General features: G+C 43.9%; 1 protein-coding gene across 4 annotated transcripts in view; it reads left to right on the plus strand.

Annotated features, from left to right (window-relative positions):
- Positions 1–20007, plus strand: part of LOC120018424 (cell surface glycoprotein MUC18-like) — a 42348-nt gene that overhangs the window by 18821 nt on the left and 3520 nt on the right. For 2 of the 4 annotated variants that reach the window (XM_038961618.1, XM_038961616.1), the window contains exons 2-14: positions 8675–8802; positions 9194–9425; positions 9574–9644; positions 9898–9985; positions 10503–10682; positions 11030–11157; positions 11438–11573; positions 11929–12044; positions 17315–17456; positions 17532–17662; positions 18012–18150; positions 18396–18431; positions 19631–19720. In XM_038961618.1, the coding sequence (XP_038817546.1) occupies positions 8675–8802; positions 9194–9425; positions 9574–9644; positions 9898–9985; positions 10503–10682; positions 11030–11157; positions 11438–11573; positions 11929–12044; positions 17315–17456; positions 17532–17662; positions 18012–18150; positions 18396–18431; positions 19631–19720 (1617 nt within the window). The remainder of the gene's footprint in view (positions 1–8674; positions 8803–9193; positions 9426–9573; positions 9645–9897; positions 9986–10502; positions 10683–11029; positions 11158–11437; positions 11574–11928; positions 12045–17314; positions 17457–17531; positions 17663–18011; positions 18151–18395; positions 18432–19630; positions 19721–20007) is intronic. The other 2 variants (XM_038961617.1, XM_038961619.1) reach the window with 2 other exon arrangements.

Below are 20007 nucleotides of genomic sequence, written 5' to 3' on the forward strand. Positions count from 1 at the left end.
GAGCACTGCCAGAGCCCTGCAAAATGACCTCCAGCAGGCCACAAATGTGCATCAAAATTAAAATCACTTGGAGCTGATTTCCCTGTGTTTTTACAATCTTTTATGACCAACAATGTAATATATTAATAAAGTTGGGGGGAGAATAAAACCACCCACTGGCCACCTGTTGGGAAAACCTGCTTTAAAATTTTCTGTGTCTCAAAGGGTGAATGGCTGCTTCTCTGGCACACTCAACCCCTTGTATAGTACTTTGTACTACCTGGCATTGATTCATGCCACTTTTAGGGTACACCAAAAAAGGAGAGAGCCGCTCTCGAATACTTCCAAAGGTGGCTATCTTTAGAATTGCCACTGAGAGAGAGACAATGCGAGAGAGAGAGAGTTCCAGCATACATCTCATATTTCTGAAGGCATGTCATGCGGTTTGCTCTGTCGTCACAGTCAATGCGGCACGAAAATAATATTGTCCCTAATGGCCTTTCCCATACTTTTGTGCTTCAGTGTTATTTTTGCCTTTTCCTGAGTACACAAATCCTTTTGAAGGCCACTTTTTCTCTGAAATGTGGGAAAGAGGATGGAAGGGGAAATTTTTACCACCATGGGATACGGCAAAAGGCGGGAACCCTCTGAGTCTGCAGTTAAAATGCAGCTGTGAGATAGTGTCCATTTTGTTATGATTTCACTTGTATTTTTTGGGGGTGGGAGTCAGAGCTGGACATGGGAAGCTGACCGCATCCCACATAATGTCAGAAGTCATGTGCAACACATACTTCTATGCAGAGGTTATCCAAACAGTGAGTGTTGGAGAGCGTGTGTGGAAGAGAGCAATATGTTGCCAAGTTATCAAAGCAGGAGAACACAGTGAACTCTCTTTTGGTGTTCATCTTTTGAGACAATGCCAAACAAATAACAAATATTTCAAGAGCGATGAGCCAGTGAACCTGCTGAATCTGCAGGAGTAGTCTTCAGTCTCTTCATAGTGGGAGCCGGAGAATGTTCTAGACTGGGTCGTGTTCATTAGGGTACATCGTATAAAAACAGTGCAACAGAAAACCAAAAACCTGTAACCTCATTGGACAGGTTCAGGTAGTACCTCCCTGTTTCACAACCTTTTCTCCCTATGGGAACATGTAATTCAAGACAACATCCAGATGGACCAATAGAAGAGGAGTGTTAAGTCTTTAAAAAATCCGCCCCTGAGGTGATTTTAGGAACAGGTGTGCTGCTGAAAGAGTAAGAAGGGATCGGATTCACTGAGAAAAAAATTGGATGACATTCTTTTCTGTTGCGTGTGTGGTCCCATTTATCCATCTTATGTTTACTTTCTGCTCATCCTCCTACTCCTCTCTCTTATACATCATTGGACTGTAACGGTATGTTGACTGGCCCCCAGAGTAGGCATTAGACGACGGCCCAGGGGAAAGCATTTGGGTCATGGTGACCAAACAGCACACCTGTTCCTAAAATCACCTCTTCTATTGGTCCATCTGGATGTTGTCTTGAATTTTGGCACGGAAATGTGCCTATTGTAGCTGCCCATGTCAGTACTATCTCTCAGCATGTAACGTATCAGCTGAGTCACAGCTTCTTGCAGCGCAAGATAGCTACTGTAGCTAACTCAGCGCAGTGAAGTTGGAGTTAGCCTTACTAATGCTAACTGGCTAGCAGCTAACTCAGCACAGTGAAGTTGGAGTTAGCCTTTCTAATGCTAACTGGCTAGCAGCTAACTCAGCACAGTGAAGTTGGAGTTAGCCTTTCTAATGCTAACTGGCTAGCAGCTAACTCAGCACAGTGAAGTTGGAGTTAGCCTTTCTAAAGCTTAATGGCTAGCAGCTAACCACAGCACAGTGAAGTTGGAACCATAGCAGGTGTGGTGAGTTGAAGCTCCGCCATAACACCAGCTCTATCCCAAGGTTACGCCACTACCGTAGCTAGCACAGTGTCATTAAATGATGGCTGGAATTGGGACCAGTACACATTGTTATTAGGTCTCGAGAGATTTCAGAATATACCCAATGTTACTGTGATGGCATAGAAAAACAGTTCTGTGATCTCTGTGTCTCTCTGTAATGTTTTTATTCCTTAAAGGTTTCTGCCGGTGTTTATTCTGTAGACACTGTGTATCAAATACCAAGTTTGGTGAGAAAACATGTCTTATTCATGGTCCTTTATATTGAGTGCATTACGCCCAAGGCCAAGGGCTTTGCCTGTTCGCCATTCCTATTCAGACAGGGGCTACTCTATTGTTGAACACATCATTTAACACTTTTGTTCTAAGTTGTTCGGAATTTAATGCAAAGGACAGACATTTACAGAACTACTGCCATGACAATAATTGTTCACGTGGTAGTTCAGTTTTGATATGTCACAATCTACAGTAACGTAATGTGAACGTGCATTTCGTGCACCGGTGCTGATTTATTTTGTTTGTTTTTTTTACAATAAAAGTAGCATGTTATACGGTACTGCATATGTATCAAAGGGAGCCCATGCAGTCATCCCACCAGTGAAATGTGGGTTGTTGTTCTTCGCCCCAGTGCCAACGATATACAGTATGTGTGTGTTTTTAAGTTCCCGATAGCAGGGTTTTCCAAACTCGGTCCTGCCCAAGGATCAGCTACCCCTCCCCCAATCCTACCTAATCTTACCAATTAGTGGGAAAAATCCCAAATTGACTCAAGACCGGTGTCTAGGGGGCAACTTCACTCTGCGCCTAATAAAACATACTCCCAAAAGAGGATATTGAAAGTTAATGAGCCAGGCAATAATTAGGGGACGGCCAGAGTCCTAGTGTCTGATGCTTCATAAGGGGGCCTCTTCTCATTCGCTCTGAAGTATGCACACCTGTGATCACTTTTCCATTCTCTTTGAAGGTCTAGTCCCAAAGCATATTTGATGATTTGACTTTTAACATGTTCTGTGTATGCAGACATGCTTGACTGATTGCGAATTGTACGCCTGCGCAGCGTAACCTGTGAGGATCAGTGTTTTTGACAGATAAAAGAGCATTTGATGGTTCTGATGATTAAAGGGGAGCTCTTTCTTTGGTGCCTGTTAGAACAGACAGAGGGTACAGCAGCAGAACTAATTTTATTGACGAGCTCTTGACAAGGTCCTCATATTTGCATCTTTGGGAATGCCTCTGAGAGAGACCTACTCTCTTAAGGATTTTAAGACCTCTAGGTAACAAGGGAAACTAGTGGTACAAGAAGGCAGTTCTGTGTTGGGTTGACACGGTCTTGAACTTTGTTGCCCTCTCAGGAGGTTACTCCACCGCTTGCCATCCAGTATATTTCTCCTGTTGAAGGATTACCCCTAAATGTAAGAATCTAGGCTACAGCACCACTCTGTGCCAACTCTCAATGCCAAGTCCAGTGCCAACTCTCTCCTAGTCTAGAGCCAGACAGGCCAAACAAACCCAGCCATGTTGTTCCTAGGTTCTCACGAACACTGGCACGGCACTAAAGTAGGGGGTCTATTTATGACGCTTAGGGGGTCAACGCATTGTACAGTGTCTACCGTATCGTGTAAGCAAACACACATGATATGGTATTGTTATTCTTAGAGGTGACAGAGATGTCATTGAACTGTCATTATGAACAATGAGTGGAGTATATGAGTATGTATGGAAACATATACAGTGCATTCGGAAAGTATTCAGACCCCTTCACTTTTCCACATTCTGTTATGTTACAGCCTTATCCTAAAAATGGATTAAATAAATAAAAATCCTCATCAATCGACACACAATACCCCATAATGACAAAGCAAAATCAGTTTTTTAGAAATGATTGAAATATATTTTTTAAAATGCCTTATTTACTTAAGTATTCAGACCCTTTGCTATGAGACTCGAAATTGAGCTTAGGTGCATCCTGTTTCTGTTTAAGGCTGTAAAGTAACAAAATGTGGACAAAGTGAAGAGGTCTGAAGACTTTCCAAATGCACTGTATCGTGCAGTGATCAAATTCTATAACAAACATCTATGGGGAAAATGATGAGAAAGCATGGAATAGCTGCTTTCTGTCCTCCTGGTTCCTAAACTGTACTGTTCATCCTAACTAATCTTTTTAGCTTTGTGAAATTTCAGTTTACCGAAGACCAGGGTAAAGTCCACTATAAATAAAGAATGGATTTATTTTTAGTGGGGAGAATCCACAGCTTATATCTAAATATTATAAAGAATATTTAGATGTAGCCCTAGTCTTGTTTAGAATAGATTCATCTAGCGTGCCAGACTTTACAGCTACACAGAGACACACTCACCTGACTGGAAGATCAATCAGAGTAGATGAAATACATTGTAGGCATTATATATATAAAAAAATTGTGGTACTATATGCAGTTTATATGAAGAGTTTTCAAATACAAATGATTCTCTTCACAACTGCCTCGAGAGAGTAATACTCAATCACTTATTGAAACATAAACAGACGTAAAGTCATGGGAAGAATGACTCTCCAATGGATGTGCAGAAAGATTCCTTACCGTGTATATATGTACTATAATGTGGTGTGTGTGTGTAGATGTGTGTCGATCTCAAATGCTGTAAATCTGGCAGGTTGCCTTTAACGTGTGTAGTCTGTTTACTGGTGGAATCATGTCTTCAGGTCAAGTTCACGGGCCCCCAGAGCATAAACTTGCTTAAGTTGAATGTTTCACGTTCGATTGGTAAGGTGAAGCTTTATTTAGGGGTGGAGGGTGGTTGTTTGGGGAGTCTCAGTGTAACAGTATAGCTTCCGTCCCTCTCGCCCAGACCCGGGCGCGAACCAGGGACCCTCTGCACACATCAACCACAGTCACTCACGAAGCATCGTTACCCTTCGCGCCACAAAAGCCGCGGACCTTGCAGAGCAAGGGGAACAACTACTTCTAGGTCTCAGAGCGAGTGACGTCGCCGATTGAAACACTATTAGCGCGCACCACCGCTAACTAGCTAGCCATTTCACATCGGCCACATCAGCACAGATCTGAATCCACCGCCACACCCTCCTCCTCACAGGGATTTGTACCACTCCATAGCCCCCCCCAAGACAGATGATAGGGATGAGCAGTCTCGTCAGATGACAGGTCTCTCAGTTAGGAAATCACAAGGACATCCTCCATAATAATTGATTTAAAATCAGCATTAACCTCAGTGGCAACATTAATTGAATCCCAAAGATGACTGCTGAGACTCTGATGGTATGTAATTAACAATGCAGGTCTTTGGCTAGTGTGGTTGAAACCCAGATATCCTGTCAAGGTCCAATGCTAGTTGAAAGGTGAGACCTTGAAGCGGATTAGATGGGGAGATACAGTATATGAAGAGATAAGAGGTGGTGTGAGTGCCCCATACCTGCTCCCCTAAAGCCAGGCTAGCTAGACAGACAGACAGAGGGAGGGAGGCGGGTAGGGCGTGTCTCTCCATGCATACCTTTGAGTCAAACACATTCCAGGCTTTGAAAAGCCAGTGCTGTGTCTCATCAACCTGTCTGTGGCTTCTGCTTTTTTGCACTTGCAGGTTAGGGGAAGAAAAAAAAAGAAAGCTTTATAGTATGTGAAATCTCGAAAATATTACTCCGAATGCATGATCTAGTGCGTGATTGCGTTGACTCCCGCCATAGTTCATTTAAGTACAGCGCGTCAATTATCAGCTGTTGTCAAACACGTGACTTGGAAAAGACGAGTGAACGCCGAAATGAGTATGCCGTTTGTACGTAGTACGCTAGAATGGGTATTCGGACATGACCGTGCGCACGAGCGTGCGTGCGTATTGTTTGTGGGGATGTGTGGGTGCTTGCATATGCGTATGTGGGTGCTTTCGTGTGTGTGTGTGCTTTCGTGTGTGTTTGAGTGTGTATGTGTAGAGCAGCTGGTGGGCTGATTGGGTTCAGCTGGGCCAGAGAGAGAGAGAGAGAGAGAAAGAGGGGAACATTGTCATGGTGTAAACATTAAACGCACAACAAATAATACAACAATTAATACAAGTCCCATGATGGTAGTGACTACCCATTACAGCTTATTACTTATTAACCCTCATTTATTCACTTTACTTTATTAAACATTTCAGTTGTGTATCTTTGTTTTATGTTTTATTTTAATTATCTGTTATTTTACCAGGTAAGTTGACTGAGAACACGTTCTCATTTACAGCAACGACCTGGGGAATAGTTACAGGGGAGAGGAGGGGGATGAATGAGCCAATTGTAAACTGGGGATTCTTAGGTTTGATGACTATTGTTTCATTCCAAGTCATCATCTCATCTCTATAGAGCTGATGCCTATGCTGTCTGACAAAATCACACCCAAAAAAGATATATACACAGACCGACAAATGATGCGCAATGGATTATGGTCATTGTTGTTAATTGCCACGTTTTATGCGCTAAACTATGTAGAATATTGGCATGTTGGAAACTACAACTCCGGACTATAGGTTGGATGTGATTTATCTCTAGAGAAACTGTACGATGTGCGCATTGCGGTTACAGAAAAAACCCGAGCCAACTGGAATTCAAATAATTGAACTTATGTCATCAATTAGTTGTTTAAAAACCGAGAAATAACCTACATTTCAGATAATCGCCCAGCACTAGGTGTTTGCAGGCAGGAGTTACGTCTACAAATACATCAAAGTCCGGTGTGCAGATATGCAAAATATTTGATATAATATGGCCTGAAAAAGAGGGCTCCGCCTTTACATGTCTTTGAAAGCAGTAACAATAATGAAGAGTTAACCTGAAAATGCTTGTTTCTGTTACCTGGTGTAATTATGCCACGCTTTGTTGGCAAGCCCACTGATTGAGCATGGACAGCTGGAACACTTCCGGTTCCTCACTTGAACTATCAACAGTGACTCCATTGCTAGTGCACTGTAATGACAACTCTTTTAATCTCTCGTCTTCTGTCAGAGAGCATGTCAACACCTAGAAATGACCAGAGTTGTCAGCCCGCTCCAGACGTGTCTGAAGACTCGTTTGTCGTAATTAGACTCAATTATGATGTTCAAGGTGGTTGATTCTTAGGTATGCAGACAACTGCCTCCAGCTAGAGTCTGACTGCAGGGAACAATGCTGTGTTTGAAGCCACGTATTTTCACTGAAACCCTTTTTAAGACATTCTTAATGTGTCCAGTCTAGTCTACTAGGTTATCACATTTAAAAAACCTGCAAAGCATTTCATGTCATAATGATGAAAGGATGTTTTCAACTGCTGGTATCAAGCATTTTGTTTCTTTGCAAGATAATGCTATACCATGTGGTAATTTTTTTGGTTACTACATATGTTTTATTTCATAGTTTTGATGTCTTCACTATTATTCTACAATGTAGAAAATAGTAGAAATAAAGAAAAACCCTGGGATGAGTAGGAGCGTCCAAACTTTTGAATGGTACTGTAGATCTTGTAAATACGGAGGCCAATGTGTAGACCTCCTCCCCCCCCCCCCCTGCGCCTTAATATAAAATGAGTACCAGCACCTATTTCAGTCCAACACAAGCCTGTTCAGAGTGAGTCAGCATTGGCCTGTTGTTACGTTGCTAATGCACAGGAAATGTTTTTGTGGGGATACCTAATTGAATCACTGTAATAAGACAACATCCTTCTTCCTCCATTAGCCTCTGGTGTGTGTGTGTTGTGGGTTTACTGCTGGTGCAGGACATGGCGGAGAGATAATAACCTGGCTGTCACTGTGTTGTTGAGGTCAAACTTGCTCAGTGAGTATTAATGTGCCCTCCGTGTGAACGGTCTCACCTGTTCAAGTGAAAAGGAAGACACGCACACGTACATACAGTACATGTACGTAGACCATGCATCCAATGACACACTGTCCCCCCCCCCCCCCCCCCCCCACACACACACACACACACACAATGTCCACATCAACAAACCACACGTGATTGAGTTGCCATCTTTCTTAACTCTTAACTCACAGCATGCTACTGAAAGTGGCTAATTAACGCTGGATCTGGCCAGAAAAGTCTATAGGCACAGCAAGTGGTCATTGCCAACCTAGAGGCTATAGGAAGGAGTCTGCTTTCATATTGTGTGTAAAGTGCACAATGGCCCTTATGGCCTGTGTGTCGTCCTAGACACGCTTGGAGGGAAAAACCACTCATTCCTCTGTGAGAGAGCCGAACACTGGCTCACTATGCTGTCTGTAAATTGAGTCTTTCTTCCCTCCTAAACGGTGACACACTGGAATGCAGAACATTAATATGGACATGGGTGGGCTTCCAGAATTCCTGTCATTGCTTCTTTTTTCTTTGACCATCATGAGCTTTTTGTTGCTTTTTTTCAGGCCAGGCAGATGTGTGTGTGTGTGATTGTGCAATGCGTGTCTGTGTGTGTGTGTGTGTGTGTGTGTGTGTGTGTGTGTGTGTGTGTGTGTGTGTGTGTGTTAATGGTGAAATAGCAATGTCCGTTTGTGATATTGCAACAACAAAGAAGTTACTGCAAACAACAAACACCGTTTTTTCATTGATAGAAGGCGGTGGTGGGGCGGCCATCGGTGCTGTTTCCCCCTACTGCGGATTCCATCTTTAATGTTGGTACAGAAATGATTACTAAATATGATCAAAACTACAAACCTTCACATCATCGTGAAAAGGGTCTTTAAACGTGACTGATTCTGCACACTCTGCCTGCTGTAAATGATCTCAAACATGTGGCTTGTTTCTCTGTGTCTCTACAGCAGCCTGGGCCAAGGTGCAGGTGAACATGGAGGACAGAGTGGAGGTGTTTCTGGGGGACACGGCCCAGATCACATGCATGTTCACGGTCTCAGACAGCCCCGACAACGTCATTATCCAGTGGTACATGGTGAGTAGTCCCACACACAAACACATGAACATGGACACACGTGTGCACACACACGCACATTAGCCTGGTTGCAAAATTTGTTAGTGCTTTAGCTAACTCTGTTAGCAGTTGGCTAAAGGACCAACAGATCTGACAACCAGGCTAACACATCCCTTCCATCTCAGATCCCTGTTTCACAAATTAACACATGCTCTCTTAGCTCTCTGGGCTGATTCCTAACCTACATCTGTACATTTATTCATCAGCTAACATTGATGTAAATGGGAGATTTACATGGGCACAAGTATTTACTTGTGCCCATGTAAACACCCATGGATCTCAAGGATTCATCCCTCTGTCTCTGCCCTGTTTTCCAATTGACTTTGACAATGATCTTCGACTTGGATCGTAGATCACAAAGACCAATGTCCGCTTGAGGATCTACTACGGAAACAGCACCATGCAGGTAGTCGACCGGGGCGGGCAGTTCACAGACAAGATCAGTGTGAACGGGATGGGGAATAGCAGCGAGGTGGTGCTGACCATCAGGGACGTGAAGCTGGAGGATGAGCTAGAGTTCATCTGCCACGTCAACGGGATGTCAGTCGGTAGCAAAGAGGGACGCACTATGCTCAGGGTGTTCGGTAAGAGTGTGATGCACCCATTCCTAGGGCCAGTTTCCTGGACCCAGATTTAGCCTAGTCCTGGACTAAAAAGCATGTGGCATGCTTATAAATCCTCAGTATTCTAGCTATTGCTCTCTATTTGATGTCATCCATTGTTCCTCTCTAGCGTCACCTGATCGTCCAATCATCACAGGGGAGGAATCTGGGATCTCTGTCAGCAATGAGAACCCATCAAAGGTAAAAACGAACAAACAATAACCACATTGTTAGCGATAGACAGTGAGGACTTCAGGTTATAGCATGGGGATAAGGTAAGGGCCTGTAAACTTTTGAGGGCTTGTAACACTGACATTTAGCAAAATGCAAAGTATGTCGGTTTTATGGTAAAAAAAACAAAAAAAACATTGAGCTTTTTATCCCCGAAATCGAGCACATGGTTTTCAGGAGAAAAGGGTTTACACTGACCGTGTAACGTCATTTTTCTCCACAGATGGGGAGCTGTGAGGCTAAGAACGGCTACCCCAGGCCCAACATCACTTGGTACCGTGACCAGAGCTCACTGCAGAACACGCCAGGCGGTGAGTACTACTAAGGCTTGGACCACAGTGTCCATAGACACATTAGTATCTACGCTATGTGAAACAGAGTTGATGATAACAGCTATCAATTCCACATCTGCTTCATGCTCTTCCTGCTTTTTGTGCTGGCAACGTGACAATACTAAACACGTTTAGAATGTTGTAAACATGCCTCGGATCTCACAAGGAATAACAAGCATATTTTTTGGGGTTATCAAAGATGAAAAGCAGATTGACGCCAGTCAGGAATTTGACAGTGAAATTGAAGAACAATGATCAGTGATTAGCATGACACAGATCATGCCTGTTGGAAAAATAGGTGTCTGTTTCATGTGCCTGAATATGAGATGTGGCTGTGGAAAATAGAAAAAATAGAAAACAAAAGTAAATGATAGTAAACCACCCCGTGTATTCTCTCCCCAACCTGGCCATTGGGGATACATCAACATGTGCAAGCAGCTACACTTCTACAGTAACTCATGTTCTCTGTTTTCCATATGTGCTGCATGTCTCACAGAGGTCAGTGTGGTGACCCTGGTCACCAAGGTGTCCAGTGGTCTGTACACTGTCCAGAGTGACCTTCACCTGAATGTGGTCAAGGAAGACAAGGATTCGTTCTTCTACTGCGAAGTCAGCTACCTCGTCCCTGGTGGAACCAAGATGACTGAAAGCAACAAGATCAACATTACTGTCTACTGTGAGTCTACTGTGCACCCTCTTAATGTGTCCCCCCTCATATGGAGACAGTAGAAAACTATACACATGCACAGTCACAGATGTACACAAGTACAGTGCCATCTCAAATCGTGTTCAGTCTCAACGAGAAGCATGAATCATAAATACAAGTAACTATGCTACAGTGCAACGTTTTTATTTTCTGATTGTTTGTGCTGTCGCCACATGTTTCTGTCTAGTTTCTCTTGTCCTGTACTTTACGTGGCCATACTTGCCACTTTCCAGGTCATATTTGTGAACGAGAATTAGAATCTTGTTGACTTGCCTGGATAAAGGAAGGTTAAATCAAAGGATGTAACATCTCTGCAGATCCAACCACTTCTCTTGATGTGTGGGTGGAGTCACCAAAGGGTAGTGTCAAAGAAGGAGACACAGTTGAGGTTCATTGCCGTGCCGATGGGAATCCTCAACCACCCTTTACATTCATGCACAATATGGTAAGAAACCCTTGCCTATCTCCTAGTCCCTTGTAAAAATGTTAAATAAAATGTGTCCTGTGTCTCCAACTATAATCAGAACCATATACATTCGTGTGTGTGTGTGTGTGTGTGTGTGTGTGTGTGTGTGTGTGTGTGTGTGTGTGTGTGTGTGTGTGTGTGTGTGTGTGTGTGTGTGTGTGTGTGTGTGTGTGTGTGTGTGTGTGTGTGTGTGTGTGTGTGTCTTTGGTCATACACAACACTGTTGATGTATGTTATAAATGCCACTGTCTCTCTTTAGGAGGAGCTGAAATCTGAGCCGAACGTATTGGTCCTGAAAGACGTGACGCGGCAAAGCAACGGCAACATCACGTGTACAGCACTGGACCTGGACACGTATGAAGAAACCCTAGGGCAAACAGAGCTCTTCGTCGACTGTGAGTGAGACATTACTCTGGTGCAACTGTCCTGTACTTCCCGGACATTTCTGGGACGTTAGTCATTGTTAGTAGCACCAGGAGTTGTGACATGACCGGGAAAAACTTAGGGCCCTCTTTGTGGTCTTATTAGTAGCACCAGGAATTATTCCCTGGCTCCGGAAAAACTCCTGGCCTAATTATTGCAGTAGTAGTGAAATGTAGTGTAATGTAGTGCACTGGTCCTCAAACTGTGGGTCGCGAATGTGAAACTGAATGTGAACAATGTATACCATTGCCCCTTTGATCTGGTTACTAACATTGGCCTACTGTATATGTAGCAGTGTTCATAACATTGGATGTTGTGTGTCCATAGATCTGGACCCGGCTGTGTTGATTCCCAAAGACACCCATGTCATGGCCCAGGGAGAGGAGCTGATGGCCACATGCAATGCTCTGTCCTCCCTGCCCACACACACTGTATGGTTCAAGGTAAATTACAGTAGCCCACTGAGTCAAACGCTATACTCCTACACAGTTATATTAGACTATGTTACTGTATATTTCATCTTTAGAGGCGATCGAGCTATGCTGATATTTAGTAATTATTAGGATCCCCATACTCTTCCTAGGGTCAACACAGGATTAAATCAATTACCTTACAACAAAACACAACAACAGCCTACATCTTCAATTAAACAGTAAATCATCCAATATATTATTACATTATTACTCTCTTAATACAAATGTACAATATAAAATACACAATACCTCAACATTAAAATGTGTGTTTGTGTGTAGAGTGTGTTTTAGAGTGTGTGTGTGTGTGTATGCGTGTGTGCGTCTGTTTGTGTGTGTGTCTCTTCACATTCCATGTTGTGCCATGAGGTGTTGTTTTATACATTTTTTAAATCAGATTTTACTGCTTGCTTGAGTTACTTGATGTGGAAGAGAGTTCCATGTAGTCATGGCTATATGTAGTACTGTGCGTTTCCCATAGTCTGTTCTGGACTTTGGGACTGTGAAGAGACCCCTGGTGGCATGTCTTGTGGGGAATGTATGGGTGTCAGAGCGGTGTATTAGCTACTTTCAACATGGCAATACCTCTCACAAAGACAAGTAGTGATGCAGTCAATTAGCCTATGTTCTTCTTTGTGGCATTGACTATATAACTGTGCAGTAGTTCATCTGTGATAAAAACTAAGGCCTGTAGGACTTGTTTTGTTGATTGTGATGTCAAGAAATCAGACCGATGCTTTATCACGGACAGACCTCTTCCCATCTTAGCTACCGTTGCATCAATATGTTGTGACCATGTCAGTTTACAATCTAGGGTTACACCAAGCAGATCCTTAACTTGCTCAATTGCCACATTATTCATTACAATATTAGGTTTAGGCTAATGTTTGGTCACAAATACAAAGCTTTTAGTTTTTGATATATTTAGGACTAGCTTATTACTTGCCACCCATTCTAGAACTGACTGCAGCTCTTGGTTCAGTGTTGCAGTGATTTCACTTGCTGTGGTAGCTGATGTGTATAATGTTGAGTCATCAACATACATAGACACACAGGCTTTACTCAATACTGGTGGTAGGTCAAAAGACAGCTATCTAGACGTATACCAAACTCTAGCTGGTTTATGATAGAGGGGCTTCCATTAAATAACTCCCGTTGTGTTCTGTTAGATAGGTAACTCAATCCACGATATGGCAGAGAAAGGAAAGCCATGTTTTTTTCAGCAGACGACAATGATCGATAATGTCTAACTAAACAGCTCCCACAACCCCCTGATATCTGTCTCAAGTATGTCTTTCGAATCTCCCTGGGTCTTTCGAATCTCCCTGTGTCTTTCGAATCTCCCTGTGTCATTCGAATCTCTGTGTGTCTTTCGAATCTCCCTGTGTCATTCGAATCTCCCTGTGTCTTTCGAATCTCCCTGTGTCTTTCGACTCTCCTAAAAGAGGTGTAGCTGTGCTTGATTGGCGCCGGAGGGGATGGCTGCCGTTTTACGGGCTCCTAACCAACTGTGCTATTTTGTTCATTTTTTCGCATTAATTGTAACTTGTTTTTTTAAACTTATTTTGTACATAATGTTGCTGCTACCGTCTCTTATGACCGAAAATAACTTCTGGACATCAGAAAAGCGATTACTCACCTCGAACTGGACAAAGATTTTTTCTTTAACGAGTCCGACGCGAAGGATGTACTGCTTTCTTCACGCAAATTCCCGTAATTTGCGTGAAGAAGACAGAGAAAAAGGGGGCGGCGATCGGGCTGCCTTCTGAGAATTTGAGTGAGTAAACCTCCACTACCATCCGTTCAATTGGCTAACGTGCAATCATAGGAAAACAAAACGGATGATATAAGATCAAGACTATCCTACCAACGGGACATTAAAAACTGTAATATCTTATGTTTCACTGAGTTGTGGCTGAACGACGACACAGATAATATAGAGCTGGTGGGATTTTCCATGCATCGGCAGGACAGAGAAGCTACGTCTGGTAAGACGAGGGGCTGGGGTGTGTGTCTATTTGTCAATAGCAGCTGGTGCGCAATGTCTAATATCAAAGAAGTCTCAAGGTATTGCTCGCCTGAGGTAGAGTACCTTATGATAAGCTGTAGACCACACTATCTACCAAGAGAGTTCTCATCTATATTATTTGTAACCGTCTATTTATCACCAGAAACCGATACTGGCACTATGACCGCACTCAACCAGCTGTATAAGGCCATAAGCAAACAAGAAAATACTCATCCAGAAGCAGCACTCCTAGTGGCTGGGGACTTTAATGCAGGCAAACTTAAATCCGTTTTACCTCATTTCTACCAGCATGTCACATGTGCAACCAGAGGGAAAAAAACTCTAGACCACCTTTACTCCACACACAGAGACACATACAAAGCTCTCCCTTACCCTCCATTTGGCAAATCTGACCACAATTCTATCCTCCTGATTCCTGTTTACAAGCAAAAACTAAAGCAGGAAGTACCAGGGACTTGCTCAACACGGAAGTGGTCAGATGACGCAGATGCTATGCTACAGGACAGTTTTGCTAGCACAGACTGGAATATGTTCCGTGCTTCATCCAATGGCATTGAGGAGTATACCACCTCAGTCATCGGCTTCATCAATAAGTGCATTGACGACGTCGCCCAACCGTGACCGTACGTACATATCCCAACCAGAAGCCATGGATTACAGGCAACATCCGCATCGAGCTAAAGGCTAGAGCTGCCGCTTTCAAGGAGTGGGACACTAATTCGGACGCTTATAAGAAATCCCGCTACGAACCATCAAACAGGCAAAGAGTCAATACAGGATTAAGATTGAATCCTACTACACCGACTCTGACGCTCGTCAGATGTGGCAGGACTTGAAAACTATTACGGACTACAAAGGCAAATCCAGCTGCGACCTGCCCAGTGACGTGAGCGTACCAGATGATCTAAATGTCTTTTATGCTCGCTTCGAGGCAAGCAACACTGAAGCATGCAGGAGAGCACCAGCTGTTCCGGACGACTGTGTGATAACGCCCTTAGTAGCCGATGTGAGCAAGCCCTTTAAACAGGTCAACAGTCACAAAGCCGCGTAGGCCAGACCGATTACCAGGACATGTACTCAGAGCATGCGCGGACCAACTGGCAAGTTTCTTCACTGACATTTTCAACCTCTCCCTGACCGAGTTTGTAATACCTACATGTTTCAAGCAGCACCATAGTCCCTGTGCCCAAGGAAGCGAAGGTAACCTGCCTAAATTATTACTGCCCTGTAGCACTCACGTCGGTAACCATGAAGTGCTTTGAAAGGCTGGTCATGGCTCACATCAACAGCATCATCCCGGATATCGTAGACCCACTCCAATTTGCATACCGCCCCAACAGATCCATAGATGACGCAATCTCAATCGCACTCCACACTGCCCTTTCCCACCTAGTCCCCTCCTGTACTCCCTGTTCACCCACGACTGCGTGGCCAAACACGACTCCAACACCATCATTAAGTTTGCTGACGACACAACAGTGGTAGGCCTGATTACCGACAACGATGAGACAGCCTATAGGGAGGAGGTCAGAGACCTGGCAGTGTGGTGCCAGGACAACAACCTCTCCCTCAATGTGCGCAAGACAAAAGAGCAGATTGTGGTGGGCCGAACAGGCCCCCATTAACATCGACGGGGCTGTTGTGGAGCGGGTCGAGAGTTTCAAGTTCCTTGGTGTCCACATCACCAACGAGCTACCATGGTCCAAACACACCAAGACAGCCGTGAAGAGGGCACGACAACACCTATTCCCCCCCAGGAGACTGAAATGATTTGGCATGGGTCCCCAGATCCTCAGAAAGTTCTACAGCTGCACCATCGAGAACATCCTGACCGGTTGCATCAACGCCTGGAATGGCAACTGCTCGGCATCTGACCATAAGGCGCTACAGAGGGTAGTGCGTACGGCCCAGTACATCACTGGGACCAAGCTTCCTGACATGAAGGACCTATATACCAGGCGGTGTCAGAGGAATGCCCAAAAAATTGTCATAGACTCCAGTCACCCAAGTCATAGACTGTTCTCTCTGCTAGACCACGATTTGCAACTGCACATTGGGACAAAGATCGTACTTTTTGGAGAAAAGTCCTCTGGTCTGATGAAACAAAAATAGAACTGTTTGGCCATAATGACCATTGTTTTGTTTGGAGGAAAAATGGGGATGCTTGCAAGCCGAAGAACACCATCCCAACCGTGAAGCACGGGGTGGCAACATCATGTTGTGGGGGTGCTTTGCTGCAGGAGGGACTGGTGCAATTCACAAAATAGATGGCATCATGAGGCAGGAAAATTATGTGGATATATTGAAGATATCAGTCAGGAAGTTAAAGCTTGGTAGCAAATGGGTCTTCCAAATGGACAATGACCCCAAGCATACTTCCAAAGTTGTGGCAAATGGCTTAAGGACAACAAAGTCAAGGTATTGGAGTGGCCATCACAAAGTCCTGACCTCAATCCTATAGAAAATCTGTGGGCAGAACGGAAAAAGTGTGTGCGAGCAAGGAGGACTACAAACCTGACTCAGTTACACCAGCTCTGTCAGGAGGAATGGGCCAAAATTCACCCAACTTATTGTGGGAAGCTTGTGGAAGGCTACCCGACATGTTTGACCCAAGTGAAACAATTTAAAGGCAATGCTACCAAATACTAATTGCGAGTATGTAAACTTCTGACCTACTGGGAATGTGATGAAAGTAATAAAAGCTGAAATAAATCATTCTCTCTACTATTATTCTGACATTTCACATTCTTAAAATAAAGTGGTGATCCTAACTGACCTAGGACAGGACATTTTTACTCTGATTAAATGTCAGGAATTGTGAAAAACTGAGTTTAAATGTCTTTGGCTAAGTTCTATGTAAACTTCCGACTTCAATTGTACATTGACCCCCCCATTTGTTTTTACACTGCTGGTACTCGCTATTTTTTATATATGCATAGTCACGTTACCCCTACCTACATGTACAAATTACCTCGACTAACCCGTACCCCCGCACATTGACTCGGTACCGGTACCCCCTGTATATAGCCTCGTTATTGTTATTTTATTGTGTTACTTTTTATTTTTATTTACTTCAGTTTATTTCTTGAGCTAAATTGTTGGTTAAGGGCTTGTAAGTAATTATTTCATTGCGCATGTGACAAATAAAGTTTGATTTTATTTAGACGTGTCTGTGTGTGTGTGTGTGTGTGTGTGTGTGTGTGTGTGTGTCTAGAAAGGAAAAAAAGTTGCAGAGGGCCACACACTGACCCTGAAGGACGCTGTGTTTGACATGGCGGGGACGTACGTGTGTGTGGTGAAGGTGCCTTCACTGGAAGGACTGGAGACCACTGGCTCTTTACGTGTCTTCGTACAGGGTGAGCCCACAAACACAAACACACACACACATATACACACACACACACAACTAACCCTCCTCCTCTCCCATGCAGGACGGCCAGAGATCAAGAAGTCAGCAGACCCAGTCCAGGAGGTGAGCCCAGAGAAGACCCAGAAGCTGAGCTGCCACGCTAGAGGATACCCAACCCCTGTTATCACCTGGAGCTCCTCTGACAAATCACAGGTAGACAGACAGACAGACAGACCAGCAGGAAAAGAGGGCTTCTCTGGGTCAGCTCATACAGACAATGTTTGACTAGCTTTTGATCTATGTATGCACAGATCTGTTCCAATCCTGGCTACCTGGGTCATTTCCTGTAACAATGTTAATAGACAAAGCAACTCACGTTCAACATTCCTTTCTTAACTGACATCTCTACATTTGTCAATAATGTTTATTGTTCGTCCCAAATGACCGTCTTTTCCCATTGTAGTGCACTACTTTTGACCCGGGGCCCATAGGATGACATTTGGGACACACCCGCTGTTCGGTTTCTGGTCTTATCTGTGCTTTATTTCCCTGTTTGTGCTAGGTCCTGAAGTTGTCCCAAAGAGAGACAGAGGACGAGGTTCTCAGTGTGGTGAGCGTCAAGGTGACCTCTGACATCACAGCCTACTGCAACGCCTCCAACGAGCATGGCACAGTCTCCGTCTCCTTCAGCCTCAAAGCCAGTAAGTTTTGTCTGTCCACTTTCTTATTTGTCATATCGTGTATATTTTATGTCAACATGTCCGGTTTGACTGTTAAGAGAAAATCAACAGGCAGAATATACTAACGACCGAAGGATTTAATTCATGGAAACATAACAGAAAACTTGAACCTGAGCTTCAAATCATCTTTAGTAAAGCGTCTCTTAGTTTCCCTCAAACTCAGTGTGCTAACAGTAGTGTCACTCTCCCTTTTTGCCTGTTTTCAGTTGTCCAAACGACCTCGTCAGCTCTCAGTACTACAGGTAAGCGTACCACTCTTTTAGTAGATAACACTCACTGTCATCACTGCTGTGGCATTGGTTGAGTTCCACGTTTTCTTTATTGCGGTCGGGCTGCACCTTCCAGAAGATCACTATACTATATCACATCAATGGGGTGTTTAACATTTGCCAAGCGTTGTGAGATCTGATCACCTGTGCAGCGTGAATGTAATAAAAATGACCGTGGTGTTGGAACAAGCAACTTCATTTATCAATCAAGCGCACAGCCTGTGCTCAATCATATTTCCCCAATATTGTGTTTGAGCGGTCTATGGTCTAGTTTAGCTTTCTATGTGAGTCAGGCAGAATTCTTTTTAAATAAAAGAAAAAAACGCGACAGGTGCTTTTAGAAATGACCAAAATCTGAAATAAAACTCATAATTAAATGGTCTCATGGTCGAGAAACCTTTTATGGACTAGTTGGTGTGCGAGAGCTGTTTATTTTCCATATGTTGCTCCGTCATCTAATACGAACATATCCGGATCTGTTCTTTGATAACTATCATAATTAGATGTTCGATTAAATTAAATCTTTATGGCCCGGCTTCCCAGACACGGATAGATTAAGCCTTGTCCTGAGCTGGACTAAAAATCTATTTCATTGGAGATTCTGGGCTATCATTGAGCATGCTTTTTAGTCCAGGATTAGGCTAAATCTGGGTCCAGGAAACCAGCCATAGAACTCTTACTACGCTGTCATCCTATTTTGGCTATGTTCACTAACTGGCTGCGTATCGCCCTATTGCATAAAGATAGCCTATAGCTGTCTTGTTTGCACACAGATCAGGATCGAGGCTGAAACTGTAGCCGTGCACTGATGGTAAAGGGCCCTCAACACAGTCTCCTGACTCCCATTACCTCAGCGGACCGCTCACGTCATGCCAGGAAATCTTTGCCTACGTCCCTCTGAGGGAAAATCCTGTTGTTTTATTTGCAGACAAAATTGGATTAAATAGCCAGCGCTGCTGCTCATGGAAATGATTAGGACATTTTTGGGGGGAGTGCAGACTGCAGAGCCTTTCCTGGTTCATGTCTCCTGCCTATCTGTGTTTGTAACACGGAGCTAAGTGATTAGGGCCATGCTAAGTAGACAAGGCGGTTGTTGCACAATGGTTAACAGTGTTAGGTTGCCATAGAGCTGCTGTATTATCATGATAACTGTGTCCATGTGGTTTGTCCAGTAACGACTCCATTAGTTCCAGTAACAGTGGTAGCTCCAGTGACAGTAACAACAGTAACCCCAGTAACTCCTCCGAAGAGAGTCAAGAAAGGTTTGTGACTTCTGGTACTGGGTGTTGATGCTGCCACCCACCTAACACGCTTAGAAGGCTGCCCTGCCCACCCCTCGCTCCACCCAGCTCACACTGCCTAGACTGAACCCCCCACCACCATCACCCTCCACAACCTGCACACTCTCACTTTCTCAACACAGGACCCTCGTTCTCTATGCAGGGGAGGGCTTTGTACTCACTACTCAGGAGGCAACACCTGTGACATATGGAATAATTCATAATTGAATAGGATCTCTCTGTTTGTGACTTTGTAATACTGTATGAAA

The sequence above is a fragment of the Salvelinus namaycush genome, chromosome 23, assembly GCF_016432855.1.
Source record: "Salvelinus namaycush isolate Seneca chromosome 23, SaNama_1.0, whole genome shotgun sequence".
NCBI lineage: Eukaryota > Metazoa > Chordata > Actinopteri > Salmoniformes > Salmonidae > Salvelinus > Salvelinus namaycush.